Source organism: Candoia aspera, chromosome 11 (genome assembly GCF_035149785.1).
Source record: "Candoia aspera isolate rCanAsp1 chromosome 11, rCanAsp1.hap2, whole genome shotgun sequence".
Taxonomy (NCBI): domain Eukaryota; kingdom Metazoa; phylum Chordata; class Lepidosauria; order Squamata; family Boidae; genus Candoia; species Candoia aspera.
This window is the reverse complement of record NC_086163.1, coordinates 13567938-13590011: the sequence shown is the minus strand read 5'-3', so window position 1 is coordinate 13590011 and position 22074 is coordinate 13567938. Positions and strand designations below refer to the sequence as shown.

General features: G+C 42.3%; 2 protein-coding genes across 5 annotated transcripts; both read right to left on the bottom strand.

Moving 5' to 3' along the window:
* Positions 1-2863: 2863 nt before the first annotated feature.
* GFOD2 (Gfo/Idh/MocA-like oxidoreductase domain containing 2) lies at positions 2864-12035 on the bottom strand. 2 transcript variants are annotated; one of them, XM_063313256.1, is made up of 3 exons: positions 11941-12035; positions 9660-10005; positions 2864-3796 (listed from the first exon to the last, which is right to left on the bottom strand). In XM_063313256.1, exons 2-3 carry the CDS (start codon positions 9916-9918, stop codon positions 2898-2900), a joined length of 1158 nt encoding a protein of 385 aa, XP_063169326.1. In that variant the 5' UTR covers positions 9919-10005; positions 11941-12035; the 3' UTR covers positions 2864-2897. The 2 variants fall into 2 exon arrangements, with proteins under 2 accessions (XP_063169326.1, XP_063169327.1); XM_063313257.1 differs by lacking the exon at positions 11941-12035 and adding an exon at positions 10139-10161.
* A 2350-nt stretch (positions 12036-14385) lies between these two features.
* LOC134504178 (C-signal-like) lies at positions 14386-21855 on the bottom strand. Of its 3 annotated transcripts, none has more exons than XM_063313260.1 (7): positions 21677-21855; positions 21339-21462; positions 19907-19958; positions 19123-19310; positions 17260-17418; positions 15572-15676; positions 14386-14575 (listed from the first exon to the last, which is right to left on the bottom strand). In XM_063313260.1, exons 1-7 carry the CDS (start codon positions 21688-21690, stop codon positions 14462-14464), a joined length of 756 nt encoding a protein of 251 aa, XP_063169330.1. In that variant the 5' UTR covers positions 21691-21855; the 3' UTR covers positions 14386-14461. The 3 variants fall into 3 exon arrangements, with proteins under 3 accessions (XP_063169330.1, XP_063169328.1, XP_063169329.1); XM_063313258.1 differs by having other exon boundaries at positions 21339-21616; positions 21737-21854; XM_063313259.1 differs by lacking the exon at positions 21677-21855 and having other exon boundaries at positions 21339-21670.
* Between the last annotated feature and the right edge of the window lie 219 nt (positions 21856-22074).

Sequence of the window (22074 nt, the reverse complement as noted above, 5' to 3'; positions counted from 1 at the left end):
CATGTTCAAGTGCCCATTTATAGTCTATTCTTTATAAAGTAAAAAGATGTACACACAAAACGTGCACACATTGTTACTGAGATTGTTGGGTAATATACCACGAGTACCATGTTTTGAACAAGAAGTCCCAGAGAACAGGAATGGTATTTCTAACCTTGAATCCAGATACAGATATTATTTAACAGAGGAAAATGAGGAGGAAAAAAATGTAATCTCTGATAAATTGAAAATAAACCAGGAAACAAGATGTATGAGATGGGAAGTGTGTGGTGGACTGCACTGTCCTTTGTCAATAAAAATGTATTTACTCAAATAAATCTTTAGGTTCAATTATTTCTCCACCTTCCCATCACTGGCTTGTACTTTGAAGGGAGGGAGGAAGGGAAGTCTGTTAGGGCAAATACAGGTGCCTGGCTCTTCAAAGATCTCTGAGGAATCCTGAATTCCTTAGAGAGAATTCCATCATCACCACCTTTCTAGATAGAACAAGATTCCTTAGTGCTGAAGTACAGAGACATTGGGTATTCTAACTTAATCAAATTGTTCACATTAGAAGGGGGAGGAGGAGGAATTGATAACTTCAAAACGTCAATTCTTTTGACTAAGGCAAAATATAAGCAGAAGTTAACACCTGGAGTTGTGCTTATTTTGTGCATTTGGACAAATTGTGCAGTAAAATCTTAAATATTATTTTTATATCAGCTTGTATCTGAAAAAACAAAAGCCCTAGCTTTCCTACTGTGACAGTACATAAACAGGATAGACTTCAAAAATTCAGGAGCTAGACCTTTGAATGCCTGGAATCAAACCTTATGTGCCCGCATTGTTCACAAGCCGTGGCTTTTAATACACTATGCTGTCTTCTGGTCTTAACCATACAAAGATCAGATTTCCCAACCACAGCTTTTAAAAGCTACTGAAAAGGGGGGTATAGGTCTGTGGGATGCTTTTTAAACCTTTTCTCCCTATTTGTGTCCGTATCTGAAAACAGCAGCATGATGGGAGAAACATAGATCCAAAACCCATCCTTAGAGGGATGGTAATTAAGCCTTTTCTTCAGCACCGTTTTTTTTATCCCACAGCTATTTGTGTCCTAGCATGAAATCTAACCACAAATGTCTATCATCCCAGCCACTGTGAAGCTTTAAACATAGCAGTCCTCGCCAAAGCATACTAATCACGTACTGGAAAGAAAAATTGGGAAAAACCGTCATTCAAGAACTTGGCCTTTTCCTAGAAGGTGTACAGACCCTGGACTTTGTTAGTCCAACTGTAAACTGGTTGTAAACAAGAACTGAAATGCTAATCATAAGATATAGTTGTGATGCCTAAAAATAGCTTTAAAGTCACAAAAGAGAAAAAAAAATAATTAAGATCTTTTCCTCAGGGAGCAGAGCAGCTGATCTGGTACTTGACTGTATCCATTCTTAGTTTCCATTCTGTTATAAACTGTTGTTTAAAAGAACACAACTGAGGCATGCTTGTTAATGCTTTATATTAATTTACAGGATTAAAACCCAGTAGGAAAACAATGTAAGAAAAATAAAATGACATTCAAGTAAACAGTATGCTTCATTAAAAAGTTAAGTGTCATTTTCTTTGAGTTCTGTAGTAAAATCTCCTCCAGGGTTCCCACAGGATAAAATGGGGGAGAGGCAAAGGAACCAGTGTTTGATTCAATCCACTAAACTAAACTGCAGTTTATCTTGGATTGTCTCCAACAAATGCCAAGCCCTACCAGATTATAGTTAAGGGTAACGGGTGTATTTTTAAAGCCAGCTTTATTTCCTTTGACAGTTTTAATGCCTGCTTTGTTAAAAAGCCAAATGGATCACAATGTTCTCACTATCAAAGCTGGCTACGGACATGGTTTTTGCATTGCCAAGCAGTCAGCATTGGTGGAACTGGTTAGCATGGAAAAAGGCATAAAAAATGTTGGAAAGAAATGGTAGAGTCTCGTACAACAGCCAAAAAGGGTAAGAAGCACTGATATGCACAAACAGCAAGTAAATTCCATCCAGGGCTGTCAAATAAAATAAAGCAAATACATTCAAGAATTTGATCCAAATTTGACAGTCAGATGTTCACCCTGTTCATGCAAAATGCAAGATATTGGGAATGTTCTTTTTTCAAGGGAAGGAATACTGAAAAGATTCTAAATCCTTTGTCTCCACCCCCATCCTCAAATATACACCCACATTTCACTTGCTTTTGGCTTTCTGCTCCAACCATCTTCTTCCACTTCTACTTCCACTGACAGACTGAAGAACAGTGGGAAGAGTCAGGAGCATCTAACCATGGAGATTTAGAAATGGGTAAATTCAATGCAACTCTCTCAGACCCATGCTCTTGTCTTACAGTACCACTGTGCTCCAGATGAGGATTGGGAAAACCCAGGGAAGAAACATGATCTTTACTGGTTTATCCCTGAATTGTAGCAATTGCAACCTGTCCTTCTAATCTCCTTAAGGACCAACTTTAAAGATTTGCCTCATTGTGTTCCTTTGGGGAAAGCTTCCCCCCGCCAAGAGCTGTAAGAGATAACTTGGACTCCTACTTTAAAAGCAACAACAACCAGCGTTCTCTAGCACTACATGCCAATATGTTCAACTTGCAATAATACATGAGCTGGGTACAGAAGAGTTTTGTCCCCCAAAGCTGTTTTGGGGACAAAGCTCTTGTCTGCTGAGTGCAACTGGCAATTCAAGTTTTCCTAACAATACACAAGTTATTAAATTTAAGTAACCCAAGACACATACATCTGCAATAGTTAAAACTCTCCAAGGTTAAAAACCAAAGGTGCCCCCTTTACACATACATACTATTCCTCTTTATTCCCACTCCACCCACCCACCCACCTCCATTTCCCATTGTTCTGCTTTCCAAGAATATTTGCATTATAAGTTATTTCTCTGAATTGCCTCACAGAGGTTCTGGTTGGTATCTGGCTCCTCAGTCATTTCCTCTACTGTTTCCCATTCCCCAGACCTGCTGGATTTTTTAATAGCATCTACGACACTTTGCATATAGAGACCATCTTCAAAGGAAGCTGCCATTGCTACAGGTTTGGGATCCCAGGTTCGCTGGTCTTCCTGGTCCTGGAAGGAAAGACGGAGTGCTTGCACCAGGTAGACCATCCCTTTGAGGTACAGACGAGGGATGTCTTTGAATTCTTTTTCTGAAAGCTCTGCATGAATATTCAGAGAATCCTTAAGTAACAACTCTTCCTGGGGAGCTATGTTCTTCTGGCCATACAAGTCCATCCCACGAGCAATAAGACGGCCAGCCGACCCCACAATCATGACCTCGTGAACAAAGGATCCAGGCATGTTGAAGTTCAGAGTCACTGTGCTACAGATGCCTCCTGTCATCAACATCTGGAAGAAGCAAAAATCATCACTGGTAACATGGCGGATGCCATTGATGGCCGAGTTCTGCTTGACAAAAGTTTTCAACAGCCCATGGACCTTCTCAGCCTTTTGGTTTGTGAGATGGGTGAGAAGGTCTATGATGTAAGTCCCCATCGTGTGCAGCCCGCCCCCACCCATTAGCTCATCACAAATCCAGTTGTACTTCTGGCTGAGGAGGCTTCCCCAATACACACGCACGTCACAGACCAGAATATTGCCGACATAGTGTTCATCAAGTAACTGCTTCATTCTGACAAAAGCTGGTAGAAAGCGCAGAGCGTTGCCCACAATGCTCATGAGTCTGGGGTAGTATCTAGCAGCAGTGACCATCCTAAAAGCATCAAGAGAGGTAGCAGCTTTCTCACAGATTACATTCTTTCCAATTCCTGCAAACAAAGGATAGCATTTTAATTCAGATGTCAACAGGAGTCTTTTTATTCAACGCCCAAACAATCACAAAAACGAAGCCTTCAAAAGCAGTGACTGCAAGTAGCCAATTTCCAACTGATTGAAAGGATAATTAAACTCAAGAGGCAGGTGAAAACAAAATCTATGATTTCTCCTTCATATGTATGCAGAGAAGAAAGCAAAGCAGTGGGATTATTTTCTATAAAGCTACTAATAAGTATCTCTCAGTGATACTTTCATAAAAAGGAAAAAATGGAGGGGAAGGTGTATCCTGCATGGTGATGTAGCATTAAATGTACTGACATTTCTGATTATTTAAAACAGCTAAAGAAAGTATGGAAAACCAAATCAAATTCTTATATATACAAAATACAAAGAAATTTAGGGAGAAAATCAGACTTCCTGTTAAAATAGCAATGTTAGCCTATTAATTAAGAGCTCATGGTTAGGCATTAAATCTCTAAATTTAATCAACTCAGACATGAATAAACTTTTTAGCCCTGTGTTCCTCCCTCCTCCCCCATATAACTATCTAAAAATATGAATGCATTACAAGCAATTTGTTGAAAAGCAATTTTAGCTAAGGTTTTTTATATTTAAAAAATAAATAAAAATAAGGTTTGTTGGATTCCAAGGGCCTTTGGGCTTACGATAAGTCTTTTGGGACATCAGTGTTCTTACTTGCACACTACTAGTCTCAAACTGGGGAAAAAAACCCTCGTATTTCTATGCCCATTAATCTAGATCAAATGATCAGAATTGCAATTTTAGGCAGATAATTTTAGAAAAAATCTGCTTGTCAGATTATCCAACTTGGATCTGTTTCCTGGCTAAAATCCAATGTTTCCTTTCTGCTATTAATCAGGTTCATTCTTATTCATTCTTATCCCAATTAGATTATTTTTGCACTCGTGTTTCCTATTACTCTATTTATTTTCATTTTACATTCTGCTATACTCTAATTTTTTTGCTGCCTGCAAGGATTATCATGCTTCTATACTATTTGTTTTTTCCCCATTAAATAGAGGGCAGGACAAGACATACTCTAACAGATGCTTATGTTTCATTTATGTTTTTTCTATATTCCTTTTGACATCTTTTTAGTACTTCAGTGCTCCTAAAGTGGTTGTGCTGATTCAGCAGGAACCCAATGTATTCAGCTATTTTTAGCAATTCATCCATGAAAAATTAACTTGTCTGCTTGTTTTTATAACACATGTTATAGCAGTGAGATGGACTGATAAGAAATGCAGCCATTAAGGCTTCATTTTTTCAGGATATCTGAAGTTGTTCATTCTTCTATCATTTAAGGATTAAGATGTTGTTGTAGTCTTTGTAGATAACCAGTGGTCAGTGAAGCCACAGGAACATGCTGGTTTATATAGAATTTTGTCCTTTAGAAATTCTCAGAACATGTAAAGTTAATTCAGTCATACACAGAAGACACCACTTCTTTTAACTTCTGCAAAAAAAAAAATCTTTTTGTTCTGAAGGCCTGGGATGTTATTTCAACTTTATTTAAGAGGAATATAAATACTTAAGTAATCTTCCTGCTTATAGTGCTCCTGAAATATATAATATGCACACGGCCAAGCAATCATTCTGGATACTCCTTCAACAGTCAGTATAACTATTTTTTTGCTATGTTGCATAGGAAAACATTGTGGATGTCAATATTGTTACTGAAATTTAAGAAAAAGTCTCCCCTTGTATCACTCCTCATCAAAACAAATACATACAGAAATACAGATAGTCCTTATTTAGTGACTTCCTTGTACAGCAACTGTTTCCAATTATGATGTTGATGAAAAACTAACTTTGGAAACAATTATCACATTTACAACCTTTGCAGATCAATAAAGCAAAGGAAAGCTGAAGTAAGATTGTAAGCACAGTCAGTTTTACTTAGTGACCCTTCACTTAACGACCAAGTTGCTGATCCCAATTGTGGTTGCTAAACAAGCACTCTTCAGCAAAGGATCGTTACCTTGTTGTGGTGCTGGAGCTTGAGCACCTCAATGATGCCATGAGCTAAACTGTGAAGGGCCACCCAAGACAGGAAGGTCATGACAGAGAGGTCAGACTAAATGTGATCCCTGGGGAAGGTAATGGCAACCCACCCCAGTATTCTTGCCGTGAAAACTAAATGGATCAGTACAACCAGAGATATGTTGGTATACCATCGGAAGATGAGACCCCCAGGTCGGAAGATGGTCAAAATGCTACTGGGGAGGAACAGAAGATGAGTTCAACTAGCCCCAGACGTGATAACGCAGCTAGCTCAAAGCCGAAAGGACGGCTAGCGGCCGACGGTGCTGGTGGTGAACGGCAAATCCGATGTTCTAAGGATCAACACACCATTGGAACCTGGAATGTAAGATCTATGAGCCACGGCAAATTGGATGTGGTTATTGGTGAGATGTCAAGATTAAAGATAGACATTCTGGGTGTCAGTGAACTGAAATGGACTGGAATGGGCCACTTCACATCAAATGACCACCAGATCTACTACTGTGGACAAGAGGACCACAGAAGAAATGGAGTAGCCTTCATAATTAATAGTAAAGTGGCTAAAGCAGTGCTTGGATACAATCCAAAAAATGACAGAATGATCTCAATTCAAATTCAGGGCAAGCCATCTAACATTACAGCGATCCAAATATACGCCCCAACCACAGATGCTGAAGAAGCTGAAGTAGAGCAGTTCTATGAGGATCTGCAGCACCTACTGGACAACACGCCTAAAAGAGATGTTATTTTCATCACAGGAGACTGGAATGCTAAGGTGGGCAGTCAAATGACACCTGGAATTACAGGTAAGTATGGCCTGGGAGAACAAAACGAAGCAGGACATAGGCTGATAGAATTTTGCCAAGACAATTCACTCTGCACAACAAACACTCTCTTCCAACAACCTAAGAGACGGCTTTATACATGGACTTCACCAGATGGACAACACCGAAATCAGATTGATTACATCCTTTGCAGCCAAAGGTGGTGGACATCTGTACAGTCGGTAAAAACAAGACCTGGAGCTGACTGTAGTTCAGATCACGAACTTCTTCTTGCACAATTTAGGATCAGACTAAAGAGATTAGGGAAGACCCACAGATCAGCTAGATATGAGCTCACTAATATTCCTAAGGAATATGCAGTGGAGGTGAACAATAGGTTTAAGGGACTGGACTTAGTAGATAGGGTCCCGGAAGAACTATGGACAGAAGTTTGCAGCATTGTTCAGGAGGCGGCAACAAAATACATCCCAGAGAAAGAGAAAACCAAGAAGGCAAAATGGCTGTCTGCTGAGACACTAGAAGTAGCCCAAGAAAGAAGGAAAGCAAAAGGCAACAGTGATAGGGGGAGTTATGCCCAATTGCATGCAAAATTCCAGAGGTTAGCCAGAAGAGATAAGGAATTATTTTTAAACAAGCAATGCGCGGAAGTGGAAGAAGACAATAGAATAGGAAGGACAAGAGACCTCTTCCAGAAAATTAGAAACATTGGAGGTAAATTCCAGGCCAAAATGGGTATGATCAAAAACAAAGATGGCAAGGACCTAACAGAAAAAGAAGAGATCAAGAAAAGGTGGCAAGAATATACAGAAGACCTGTATAGGAAGGATAACAATATCGGGGATAGCTTTGACAGTGTGGTCAGTGAGCTAGAGCCAGACATCCTGAAGAGTGAGGTTGAGTGGGCCTTAAGAAGCATTGCTAATAACAAGGCAGCAGGAGATGACGGCATCCCAGCTGAACTGTTCAAAATCTTGCAAGATGATGCTGTCAAGGTAATGCATGCTGTATGCCAGCAAATTTGGAAAACACAAGAATGGCCATCAGATTGGAAAAAATCAACTTATATCCCCATACCAAAAAAGGGAAACACTAAAGAATGTTCAAACTATCGAACAGTGGCACTCATTTCACATGCCAGTAAGGTAATGCTCAAGATCCTGCAAGGTAGACTTCAGCAATTCATGGAGCGAGAATTGCCAGATGTACAAGCTGGGTTTAGAAAAAGCAGAGGAACTAGAGACCAAATTGCCAATATCTGCTGGATAATGGAAAAAGCCAGGGAGTTTCAGAAAAACATCTATTTCTGTTTTATTGACTATTCTAAAGCCTTTGACTGTGTGGACCATAACAAATTGTGGCAAGTTCTTAGTGGTATGGGGATACCAAGTCATCTTGTCTGCCTCCTGAAGAATCTGTATAACGACCAAGTAGCAACAGTAAGAACAGACGGAACAACGGACTGGTTTAAGATTGGGAAAGGAGTACGGCAGGGCTGTATACTCTCACCCTACCTATTCAACTTGTACGCAGAACACATCATGCGACATGCGGGGCTTGAGGAATCCAAGGCTGGAGTTAAAATCGCTGGAAGAAACATTAACAATCTCAGATAGACAGATGATACCACTTTGATGGCTGAAAGTGAAGAGGAACTGAGGAGCCTTATGATGAAGGTGAAAGAAGAAAGTGCAAAAGCTGGCTTGCAGCTAAACCTCAAAAAAACCAAGATTATGGCAACCAGCTTCATTGATAGCTGGCAAATAGAGGGAGAAAATGTAGAAGCAGTGAAAGACTTTGTATTCCTGGGTGCAAAGATTACTGCAGATGCTGACTGCAGTCAGGAAATCAGAAGACGCTTAATCCTTGGGAGAAGAGCAATGACAAATCTCGATAAAATAGTTAAGAGCAGAGACATCACACTGACAACAAAGGTCCGCATAGTTAAAGCAATGGTGTTCCCCGTAGTAACATATGGCTGCGAGAGCTGGACCATAAGGAAGGCTGAGCGAAGGAAGATCGATGCTTTTGAACTGTGGTGTTGGAGGAAAATTCTGAGAGTGCCTTGGACTGTAAGAAGATCAAACCAGTCCATCCTCCAGGAAATAAAGCCAGACTGTTCACTTGAGGGAATGATATTAAAGGCAAAACTGAAATACTTTGGCCACATAATGAGAAGACAGGACAGCCTGGAGAAGATGCTGATGCTAGGGAGAGTGGAAGGCAAAAGGAAGAGGGGCCGACCAAGGGCAAGATGGATGGATGATATTCTAGAGGTGACGGACTCGTCCCTGGAGGAGCTGGGGGTGTTGACGACCAACAGGAAGCTCTGGCGTGGGCTGCTCCATGAAGTCACAAAGAGTCGGAAGCGACTAAACGAATAAACAACAACAGCAAACAAGCACTACTTGTATTTTGGGTTTAAAGAAAGTGAGATAGCATTAACCCTGGCTGGCTGTCAAAAATGTGTGGTATCTGCTATGCAAATCCACCCTAAGAAAAACAAATACGTTTATCAGAAAATTGTACCCGTAAAAGAGAACAAAAATTTGGAGTCAGTCCTGGTATTGTTTATAACAGACTGAAATGAAACGTATCTGGGCACAAGCAATTCCCCTATAGCCTAATAATTTACAGGAACCCCACACCATATGAGAATCTGAGCCTCTGAAGGAAATGTTCTGTGTATTAATTTTCTCTTTGTGTTCCTCACAATCTATGTATCTGCAAGGGCATGTGGTGGTGTGATCATTCCCCCCGCCCCCATGGGATATTTACATGGTCTGATCTTCTGAGTAACAATTATCCTCCACGTTTGTGGTTAGAATCAAACATCAGGCCTTTACTTTACCAACTGGAAATTAACTAGCCACGAGGGTTTTTGACAACAGAATTCCTGGTTCTCTGACACAAACTGTTCTGGAATGAAACATTCAATTTGCTGCCATTAATTACTCAGCAACTGTGACCTTCTTCCAGTTGGCATCTACCCAAGAGAATATTGACTCTTATACAACACCCAAAACTTGCTATGGGAAAAACACAATACCTAGAGCTTTCACAGCAATTTGTCGCGTTAGTGGCGGGGGAATGTTGATGCAAACCAGATCTACATCCTGGTGCAGCAAGACATCATCTGTCCGACTTGTGTAGAAGGAAATGTTCATTTCCTCAGCTAGCTTTCTGGCTTCCTCTTCAGTCTTCCCCCACAGTGCCTCGATAGAGAAGCCTTCTGCCCTCAGCAAAGGGACCAATACACGGGCTGAGCTCCCGGTCCCAAATACCCCAACACCAGGAAGCATTTTCATTTTGTGTTTCTTTCACACTTCAATCCTGCAGAGGAAAGCTCCCAAGTTATAGCTAATCTCTTCAGCATCTTGTTTCATCCATAGTGTCTAGAAGAGAGGGGAAAAAAAGGATCATTCACAAAACGCATGTTTGATTTGCTAATTTCCTATTTAAAATAAGGGCAGTTATTCAGCATCCAATTTCAATGAAGCTTCTCAGTCTGATTGCTTTTCTATGTACCTTTGAATTTTAATCCTGTCTGTATGCAATATGCACTACAAACATTTCCTTTAATTAATTTACATATGCATTGTATATTGTGTGAGATAATTAGCACAGAGGCTATAATCCTTCCTTACAGATCTATTCCATTTCAGATTCTCACCAACTCTTTGGGACCCAAAGATAACAAAGAGGGTGGAGCTGTGTGTCATCACTGCATTAACAGCATTTCAACCCACCCTGCGGAAGGCCTTTGCCCAGCAGAGCTTCACGTAGATAAGAACAAAATGGGGATCGTGGAAGGACCCATGCATCAGCTAATAATTACCATGGGGCTAAAAACCGATCCCTTCCACAAATTACACTGCTTTCTAAACTCTACTCACCAAATAAGAGTGAAGCCACTGCCCCAGCCTGCTCCATCATCCAACATAGAGACACACTGGCCTAGAATTCCACAGCCAAAAAGGTAGCTAAGAGGAGTAGAGGATCTCATACTCCCTGTCCATCTCTCCGTTATATATCCGTGACCAAAACAATCAGAGACATTTTGAGACAAAACCTCTGATTAGAAGCCAGACTGGAATCTATCAAAATCATTATCACTGAATTTGCCAGAACACAAAGCCCTACGGCCCTGTGCTTTAAAACAGAGTATTTGAAATGGATTTACCTTATTCAAAGGTGCCTTGGGCAGCAATCCCTGGAAAAAGACAGGGGGGGGGACCCCGATGTGCTCTACATGGGGCTACCCTTGAAAAGTATCCAGAAGCTCCAGCTGGTCTAGAATGCAGCTGCGCAAGCTGTTTTTGGTGCCCCCAGAAGGGCACATGTAACACCGCTGCTGCGCGAGCTGCATTGGGTACCAGTTTGCTTCCGGGTCCAATTCAAGGTGTTGGTTATTACCTTTAAAGCCCTACATGGCATGGGGCCAGGTTACCTGAGGGACCGCCTCTTCCCCATTACATCAACCCATCCCACCCGATCTTGCAGAGAGGGCATGCTGCGGGCCCCATCTGTAAGAGAATTTCATCTGGCGGGGTCCAGGAAGCGGGCCTTCTCCGCAGTAGCTCCCACCCTGTGGAACATGCTGCCCCCAGAGGTGAGATTGGCCCCATCGCTCCTGGCCTTTCTGCGGAGTCTGAAGACCTGGTTCTGCCAGCTCGCCTGGGGTGGAGAGGGGAATAGATCTACATGGGGATGGTTGCTATAGACCACTCCTCCCACACTTGGACTGTTTTAGATTCTTCACCACTTGGACTCTTTATTTTTACCTCTATTTATATTATTTATTACTGTATTTTATTCTGTGTATTTATGGTTATGGTTTTTAATCAATTGTTGTAAACCGCCCAGAGTCACCCGACAGGAAGAGATGGGCGGGGACAAATTAGATAAATAAAATAAATAAAAATAAAATAAGAAGCAGACGCATGGCTTTGAGCTACCAAGCCCATCAAGGCTGAACAAAAGCTGTAACTCAGAGGCAGGTCCTTCTCTGGTGTAAGATGGATCCCTGACCTATAAATCACTGCATAAACCCACAGTCACGCCTGTATTAAATGGGTACGTTGAGAGAGAGGGGTATACCAATGCACACCCACCCACGTATGAACAAATACACGTGTACACACAGAACTGTAGACAGATATATCTGTAGACATACTCATACAGTCCATACTCAGGCATATGTAGATACAGAGGAAGGTGGGGCATACACATTACACGTATACACGCCCATATACGGGCACATATACACACGGCCACCTGCAAAGCGACCCCGCCCCCTTCCCCTCTCCTCCCACTCCCCCCACACCCACCTCGCGTCTGTCGGCGCCCCGTTTCCTCCCCTTCCCACGTGGGACTCGGCCGGAGACGGAGGGAGAACGAAGAAGGGCCGCGGCGCCTCGCCCGCCCTCGCGCTGCCTCGCTCCCGACGTCGGCGGCGCGCGCGGCCCCGTCTCGCGAGCGGCGCGCCCGAGCGGCGACCTCCTCCCCGGGAAGGCGGGGCAGAGGCAAGGACGCGATTCGCTTTCCCTCGCGCTCTCTCGCTCTTAAAGGCGCCGCCGATCTTTTCCTCGAGCGCTGGGAAGGATGAAGTCAGGCGAGGCAGCGCGAGCTTAAGCATCGTGGGACGCCTAAGGCAAAGGTGGGTCGTACCTTATGCCTTAATTTCTTTAGCTGTCTGTTGTGCATTCCTTTCCATTGGATTTTGCATAGCATGGCCTTTTTTAAAAAAAATGTGAAAGGTACCATGCAAAATATACTGAAGAGGATGGATGCTGACAGCTTTGCTTTGATCCAAACCATTGAGTTTTATATAGTAAGCCTTAGTTAAAATAAACCATGGCTTACCAGGGTGCATGAACCCAGGTGCTACTCAGCTTTTAGGTCGTATTTCCTTGCCACCTTTTATCTGGAAGCTCGAGCTGGTGTCCATGGATAATACCTCTTGGCTAATACCTTTCCAAGCACACTACTGGAAAGTCTTTCAGATCTGCAAAGGACTGGTTCTTAGGCTCTGATTATACAAAGCTCTGTATGACTGAATGATTGATTACATGCCATCAGGTTGGTGTTGACTCTTAGTGACTACATAGACTTTTTTCTCCTTGATGATCTGTCCCTAACCGGATCCTTCAGCTTTTCCAATGGTGCACCCATCGCCACTGTAACGAAGTCCATTCTCCTTGCCACTGGTCGTTCTCTTTTCTTCCAACTTTCCCAGCATTATGGACTTCTCTAGAGAGCTGGGTCTTTGCATAATGTGTCCAAAGCAGGATGATTTGGGCCTGGTCATTTGTGCCTCAAGTGAGAACTCCAGGTTGATTTGTTCAATGATCCATCGGTTTGTTTTCTTGCCTGTCCATGGGATCCTCAGGAGTCTTCTCCAACACCACAGTTCAAAGGCATCAATAGTCTTCCTATCCTCCTTATCCTGCTTCTTCATCCTACATTAGGTAATTCTCAGCTTGGCTTCTTCTCCCTCCAGGTCAACACTTGTAGCAAAGGCCCATTTGGGTGGTCATGGCAGCATCAGAAACCTCTTCACCAGACCAAGACCAATCCCCTGATTGGATCCTATCATCAGAACGCTGAAAATGGAGAAGTTGGCTGCCTTTGCCATCTTTTCAGAAGCTGCAGCTTCTGCTTCCAACCTCCTTGAAGACATGCTTCAAATGCTTCTTCCCATCATAGAAGGTGCTATTCCGATTTACATGCCACACCCACCCTTAGATCTTGTTATAAACTTCATTTAAATATTGCAGAAGGCAACATTAATTGCTTTAACTGAAGGAACAGTCAAGACGATGGGTGGCGGGGGGAGATATACCATCCTACAACCATGTTGTGCTATTAACTTCTGTCCATACCTTCAAAATACTTTACTGGGTTGTTGTAAGGATGTAAAACAAAAAGGAAGGAGTATGATATTTGCCTCCAGCTCCTGAATCGACTACTGGAGAAAGGCTAGATCAACATGCAAAACCTTTATTTATTGTGAACTTTATTTTTCTTTTGTTGCTTTAATACCATCACTCTCCTCTTGGTGTCCAAGGCACTGTTAGAGAATGTATTAATTGCATTTTGTAAGCATGCCCAGAAAATAACTATGCTGAAAAGTATTTGGACTCAAAAAAGGGAAGATGGAGAAACCCATCCAATACATTGTTTAAATATGTATGGGGTGAGGGATTTGGGCTCCTCTGCTGAGTGCACTCAACTGTGTGCCATTCTTTCCTGTTAATGATTTCCAGAATGGTGTTTGGATGCCAAGCTGTATAGTATGCCACAGGTCTGGCTCTCAGTGTAAAGGATTCTGCAAATATTTTGAAAAAAACAGGCTTGTTAAAGTAAAGCCCCTGATCCAAGTAGAAGTGTGTTTCATATTAGGACCAATTTCTACTTGAAGGTGTGGCAGATCAACTCTGTTCATAGCTTTTACTGCTTCCCCAGCTAAATGCCACTTAGGACATAGTTTGTCTTGGAACTTATTTTCTCCCAGAGAGTTGAGAGGGGAAAAGAGACAGCCTAGAAGTTGACACTAGCATCCCCTGGAACTTGCCCCTTAATTATTTCACAGCTGGATGCTGAGCACAGAAGAATGGAGACACAGAGTCCAGTGATCATTCTTACTCAAGCAACCCTGATAAAGAGGCAAAAGCCTGCCGGGATGTTATTTGTAACAATCTCTGCAGTGAAGACCAACTTCGCACAGAAAAAGAAGGCATACAGCACAAAGAAGATCAAAAATGACAAGACTATCATGATGCTCAGCGGTTTATTGAGGACTCATCACTTGGGAATGTATTGTAGCCATGGCATTAGGAACAAGTTTGTTCACCAAGAAATCCGCCGGCCCAACCAATCCACAAAGGCCCCATTGTCCTCCTCAGAAAGCATGGACAGCACAGTCATGATACCTTGTGTGCTCTCTTCCACAGTTATGTCTGCCTGTCGCAAAGAAAGATTGCATAAACTGGAGAAGAATCACTCTTGCATAGCCTGAGATCCTTACTGAAGGGTAGCAGCTAAATGGCACCCAATCTCTTCACCCCAAGGCTTCAATTCCACATTAGAGGTGAAATTCCATGACACCTAAACTCATTGTAAACTGGACGGCCACATTATAGTGAATCTAACGGTATGAAAATAGCCCCTTTGATTAAGTGAGCCTTGTAAATCCATAAATTTGGGTGCATTGAGTAAATTCTGATGATCTCAGGTAAGCACAACCACTGAATCAGCCAAGGTAACAATTGGGGGCAACATCTATCCCCAAGGTCTCTGACAATCCCACCACCTTCCATTTTTTGCCTGTTGGGTGTCCCTATTTTGGTATTTCTAGTATATCGAAACCTCCACTGTGTAATTTTGCCTTAGGATGTGATTTACCCACTCCTCCTTGTCATTTACTAATTATGTTTTCAGAATTAGCATATTGTGCTTTTCTAGACAAAAATAAAGAAAACATAGCTTAGCATAAAATGTGTCCCTTGCGTTAAAATCTTGACTGGCAATGAGAGGGATTGAATTTTGGACAGTCAAGACAGAAGGATAAACGTTTCAGGAGAAATAATGTGCTGAATGTAGAAAAATTCTGAAGTATCTCCACCAAGCAGAGATTCCATGAAAGGAAGTTGGGAAGAGATACAGTAGATTTCCCTGAGAGAAAAATGGGAATGAAGGTTGGTTCGGTACCTTTTCAGTTTGCTTTCTTAAGGTCGATACGCTCCGCCATCTTTACATATAACATGACTTTTTAATTCAATCCATATGGTTATAACTATTTGCTTAACAGTCATGGAACATTTATGTACTTGAATCTGTTGTATATTGTCCTAATTATTAAGACAGCAGCCAACATGCTAAACACCCAATTCATTAGAACATCAAAACATGTGTGCATGTATGAATGAGTTTTTCTTTTTCTCGGGTTAAGGCACTTACCTCCCTGTTAGATGTTTTCACCACGCCTGGATGGATGGATACACACAGAATTCCAGAAGCTGAATACCCAAGCGACTGGCATTTGGTGAGCATGTTTAAAGCAGTCTGTTGGCGACAACAACAATGATGAGCAGGGAATGCATTGAAGAGACAGTAGAAGAGAAATTAAGATGAAGTGATACATTACAAGATATAAGGTAGAAGAGGGCCTGAGAGAAGTGGGAAGCACTCCCAGTCCCATTTTTTTCTAAGCAGTTTCTTTATGACTTGAGGCAGGGCTGCAACTGGGAGGGGCAACTGGGGCATGTGCCCCAGGCGCCACACTGGTGGGGTGCCAAAATGAGCACTGGGGGGGGGGCGCCAAAATGGGTGCGGAATCCATGTTTGCCCCAGGTGACACAGACCCTAGTTGCGGCCCTGACTTGAGGTAATAGGAACTGCAAGGAAGTAGAAATGAAACATCAAGGTTGCAACAGCCATTTCCACATCCACTTTGGCTATGTTTCAGAAAACTGATAGGATGGTAACAACATGCTCACATCTCTTGCTAACAAAGAAGCATAGACAGTATCTCATTTATTCCATTTTCTGAGCTCAGTCATTAATCCTCTGAAATTTGCTTTGGGCACCTCTACATCTGCAGTGGCAGGACTGGAAGTGTGGATAAAATATTTTCGATCTCTATTAAGGCCTTCAGCCTGCCTCAACATACTTAGGATGTCTATATTTGGGATCATGGTGGTTTGCCACTTCACCTTTCCTATCTCTCATAGGCATCTCCTACAGGTAAAAATGTCTGCCACACTATTTTTAGCAGCCTGTCCAAGCTGCCAAATTTAACTTCTATCAAATTGTTTTGGGGAGCATTTTCTCAGTTTAGCATCCTTTGTCTCCCCAAGATTACCAATAGGCTCACTGATATTGCTGTGCTTCTTTTCTCACAATGTCTTGTTGAGTTCTATACAATGAATGAAAACGATAATCATGCATGTGTGCAAAAATAAATAAATTAATAGATAAAAAATAAAAAGCAATCAATTCAAGGGAGTTCCTTCTTGATTTCAGTCTGGAGCTAGATCTGTGTCCATTACACATGAGATACCTTCCAAAGAAGAATTACATCTGAATTTGGGCAGAATTCTTGTGAAGAAGTCCTCTGGGACTTCAAGAGGAGACTTCTACACAAGAACTGGCCTGGACCATTTTATTATAAAAAAAGCAAAGTTGAGCAGGGGTGAGCCCTCCCTGTTGTTTTGTGTTCCCAAACTCTCCTGCATCTCACCAGCAGGTAATAAATCAGTGCATGATTATAATGCACATTTGGATATGGACAGATGCAGTCAACCCTGAAAAGACCATTCCTCTGAGGTATCAGGTTCTGTCTGAGGGCAAGCAATTTCACCTGCACTCCACATTACTCCCATTAACAGTGACCCAGTTTGGTCTAGTGGTTAAGGCTCCAGGCTAGAAACCAGGAGATGGTGAGTTCTAGTCCCGGTTTAGGCATGAAGCCAGCTGGGTGACTTTGGTCCCTGGTCCCTCTCTCTCAGCCCAACTCACTTCACAGGGGGATCGTTGCAGGGAAAATAGGAGGAGGAAGGAGTATTAGGTATGTTCACCACTTTGAGTTATTTATAAAAATAATAAAGGTGGGATAAAAATAAAAATGAAAAAATAAATAAAATTACCTTACTGCAGCGGTAGGCAATGAATTTAAATGTCTCCCAAAGAAACATAAGTTCGATTGAGCCTGAGATGCTGGACATATTGATAATGGCGGCCTTGCTGCAGCTCAGCCCTTGCCGTGGACTTCTCTGGGCTGCCTTCTTCAGCAGGGGCAGAAAGGCCTTTGAGAGGGGAAACAAAAGAGAGAATGGGCTGCAGTCAGGTCTCTGAAAGGGATCTGTGCAATGGCAGGGGTCAAAAGCCAGCCTCAGTTATCGGAAGGGTCAGTTGATTAGCTTCAGTTGATTCCTTGGAGACCCTCACACTGTCATCCTGGCCCTGACACTCCCAACAAAACTGTTGCAATGCAGATTGCTTTTAAGATGCTTTCAAAACTTCAGTTAATGCGAAGTCTGATACACAGATGACTTGCAAAGAGAGGCTACGAGGGGTGGGCAAACTAGAGCCAACACAGTGCCCTCCAGCAAATTCATGGCAGCTGTTGGAGCCCTCAGATCCAAGTTGCTGACATTTAACTCCAGAATGCCAACGTTTGGACACACAATTAAATGTTTGTGTGTGCCCATGCATGCACAGGTGCATGTGTGTTAGGTAGTAAAGCCAAATAAAGCAGCACTGTTATGTTCAAACTTTTGTTGGGTTAAAAGATTAAAAAAACCTGACAAATTTAACTTCTTTCTGCAGGGACTTCACTTTATCTCAATCCCTGTGGGATATTTTATTTAGTATGACCCTGCACATGACATCTATTTTGTATCAGGGGCAGAGACTGATAACCTCACCCAACGGCTGTATTTATTTATATCTGCGTGCTGCCTCATCCAGTGACTCTGAACAGGTCCACCACAATAAAGGCATAAATGCATCATGTGTCAATGTACAAAATGGGGTGTAGGGCTAAGCTGTGCATCATCCCATATTGGAGTGCCCAAGGGCTAACCACTTCTCACCCATTAACAACAATTGAAACGACCTACGCAGGAAAGAGCAGAACCAATGTAGGAAAATGTCCTCATCTTCCACCTCATAGGTGGCCCAAAAGTATGCCATGATTGGTGGCACTGAACACTGCTGTGAGAACAAGCGGGACAAGGAAGGGCACTCCCTCATCAAGGTCCTGCTACAGGACATTCACAACAGGAACTCATGCAGTTCTCCATCCTACGCTCAGTCTGAAAACTGACAGGGGATCCAGATAATCCATTTCCTACAGGGCTCTCCATAATTGCCTCCTACCATGTTCTCCACCACCTTTTGGATAAAAGAAAGATGGGAAATGAGGTCACAACTGTCGAAGTACCCAGGTCAAGGTGAAGCCCCATAAGGAAGGACTGCATTACCAGCTCCGTTAAGTACAATTGCATCACTTCCATTCACCACTGCTTGCACCAAGGTACTGAATCCTCCCTGGAGGCATGGATTCACCAGGTGAGGCAAGGCTCAAGCCCACCACTGCTGGAGTTCATCTCCCAGAGAAAAACTGTTCAGTCCATCAGTGTTCAAGGATTAAAATGAATCCAAGAGGACTTTGCAAGATGTTGCCTCTATCATCTTTACGGATTCTGTCCATTGTCTGTTTTGAGGGAATACGTGTGATTTTGACCACATAGTGCCTGACAAATAGGGGACAGCACTTTGGGGAAGGTCTGACCCAACACCTTCCAAGATGAGAGAGAGAAAAAAAACCCAAATTTCCAACCTTTCAACCTGCTCCCAAATCAGCATACGATTTCTAACACTCAGCATTTTTATCCTGCTCTGTTTAATTACATTGACTTGAATTCTTCAGTATTTTAATTTAATTAGTACAGTAAGCTGCTTTGTCTTCATGTTATATCCCAAAAGTCAAACTAATATAAACAAACCTGACTCATTTGCAGGGGCCCAATAGTATTGACGGAATACACCCCCATCATATCCTTGGCATTTTCCTTTTCTAGATTGTTGCCCAATAGAAGGCCAGCATTGTTATAAAGGATGGTCAGCCCATCTTCTCCAACACACTTCTGTACTTCTTTCACAGACGCCTGGATGCTTTCAAGATTAGTGACATCTGAGGAAAGTAATATTATTTCAATACCAGCCCTGTGCTGTTTCAGAACTGCTGGGAGGAGTTTCTGGGACCATGGAAGATCTCTGTGTCTGTTCGTGCAGTTGACCACCTTCTTGAAGAGCAACTTAGGCAGTGAGAGACTGGTCTCCCATGAGGACAAGAGAGTTTCAACAGCAGCACAGGAAGGCTGTGCCAAGAACGAGAACTTCAAGGTGGCAGGAATTTGACCCAGTCACTCTGCTAGGAACGGAATTCCACATGTGGCTAAAGTCAGGTCAGTTTTAAGAGTTTTGATCTTCATGGAATCACAGACAAGCTGTGATACAGACTTTCTTTGCACGTTATATGCAGATCATGGCTTTATAACCAAGACCTCTTGAAGGATCCCCCAATTGTTCATAAGCCAATCCAATGTATATAGAGATATACATTACGTGATATATTTCTGACATACGTAAACTGATCTTCAATATGAGGTTTGCCTGCCCCAGTGACACTGAAGTTTGGGTTAGTTCCAAGAACGGCTTGTAGCTGGACACTCTGAGCACTTTGTAGTACAAAGTGTGTCCTCTTTACCCAAGGCCTTTGGAACTTACCTAATTGCAACACCACCATATTCTGATGCTTGCGTGCCAATTCTTTTAGCGCCTGGAGAAGAGGAAGATCATAGTTTTTATTTTTCCCTGAATTAAAACCTGCAGTTGTATACAAGAAACAGGTAACAAGTTGATCTGGAGTCGAAAGAGGACAATATCAAAAGGGAGATGAAGCAGGAAAGGTACATCATTTTTTTTTCTCATTAGACAGCGTCTTTGCAATATTATTGACCCAAACAAACAAACATTAACAAACCACATTCAGACTTAATGCAAAATCGGAAGCCAGTCAGTATGGCTTAATCCTACCTGCTAGGGCTCTCCACACCCCACTATTGCTTCAAAGCACTTTAACTGGAAAAACCAGGAATCAAACCCTTTGCTACTGAGGACACAGCTTTGTCAAATCTTCCTTTGCTGTGCTTGCTGTGGACTAAGATAGCTAATTAGCATATGACGCCATCGTGTCACTTGTCTGCTTTCCACATAGCTATTGAAACTTGCAAGACACCGTTAATGGCTCTCACCAGGAGACCCCAATTCTTACAAGGCAGTGGGCACATTTGGAGTTCTGAATGAAAGTTATCATCTAGTCTTGAAAAATAGTTGTCATGCTTTATGTGGCCAACCAGAAACCTCTCTTCTGGTAGGAAGGAATTCCTCCCCTCACATTGGTTTTCTAGCAGCGCAATGCAGGAAGTGCCCTATGGGCAGGATGGTTTGCAAGGATACATTGTCATTGAGAGAGGTAATTAGCTGTGTTGATGCAAATTAAATTTAGTCATCTATTCTTTTCCCTTCTGTTATCTTAATTATTTGCCTTACTATTGTTTCATCTGTTCTTCTGGTATGCAATATGCATAGCATTGCTTGTTTACAAAATGGATATATGCATTATCCGAAATATAAAAAATGGTTATACGTTTCACCCCACGTACAGTAAACTGTGTATCTTGTGTACTAAAAATAATACTGAACTTCAGTGATTATTCAGTCCTATACATATACTATCATCAACATAAACTTATGGAAGGGGAGGGGAGGGGAGGGAAAGGATCCATATGATATTGATACAGAATGAGCTCAATCCTTGCGCAACATGAAAGGGAAGAGTGGGATGGATGGGTGATTGGATGGGGTCAAAACATCCCAGGGAGTTTAAAATGCAGCCTTGAGGTTGGTGCTTTGATTCTAGCATTCTAGCTGCCCTTCAAGAGTTTTGAAATTAAAGAATCTGTTAAAAAATTAATTAGGGGAGGGTACTTGGCAGGTGCCAAAAAATTCTGCTGAGCATGGTATTATCCTTGGTATCATGTTAGATAGGTCAGAATAAGAAGAAGCCCTAGCTTACTGTTGTGCATGAACCCAGCTGCTGCTCAGCCACTGGGTCACATTTCCCTGCCCCATTTATGCTCTGCTAACTGATTCTTACCTTGCCTTCTTTTCCATTCAGATCAAGGGTGGTAGCAAAGATCCACTTGGGTGGACAGGGCAGCTCCAGAAACCTCTTCACCAGGCCAAGACCAATCCCCCGATCGGATCCCGTCACCAGGACACTGAATACGGAGAAATCAACTGACTTTGCCATCTCTTTGGGAGCTGCAGCTTCTGCTTCCAACCTACTCAAACGCTTGCTTCAAATGCTTGTGCTCATCACAGGAAGCACAATTATGGGTTTACACCACGCCCATCCTAAGGTCTTCTGCTTAGCTGCAGAAATAAAATTTTCTGATTAGACTGGCTGTCTAATGAGAAAAAAAAATGATGTACCTTTCCTGCTTCATCTCCCTTTTGATATTGTCCTCTTCGGACTCCAGATCAACTTGTTACCTGTTTCTTGTATACAACTGCAGGTTTTAATTCAGGGAAAAATAAAAACTATGATCTTTCTCTTCTCCAGGCGCTAAAAGAATTGGCATGCAAGCATCAGAATATGGTGGTGTTGCAATTAGGTAAGTTCCAAAGGCCTTGGGTAAAGAGGACACATTTTGTACTACAAAATGCTCAGAGTGTCCAGCTACAAGCCGTTCTTGGAACTAACCCAAACTTCAGTGTCACTGGGGCAGGCAAACCTGATCTTCAGTTTACATATCTCAGAAGTATATCATGTAATGTATATCTCTATATATGTTGGATTGGCTTATGAACAATTGGGGGATTCTTCAAGA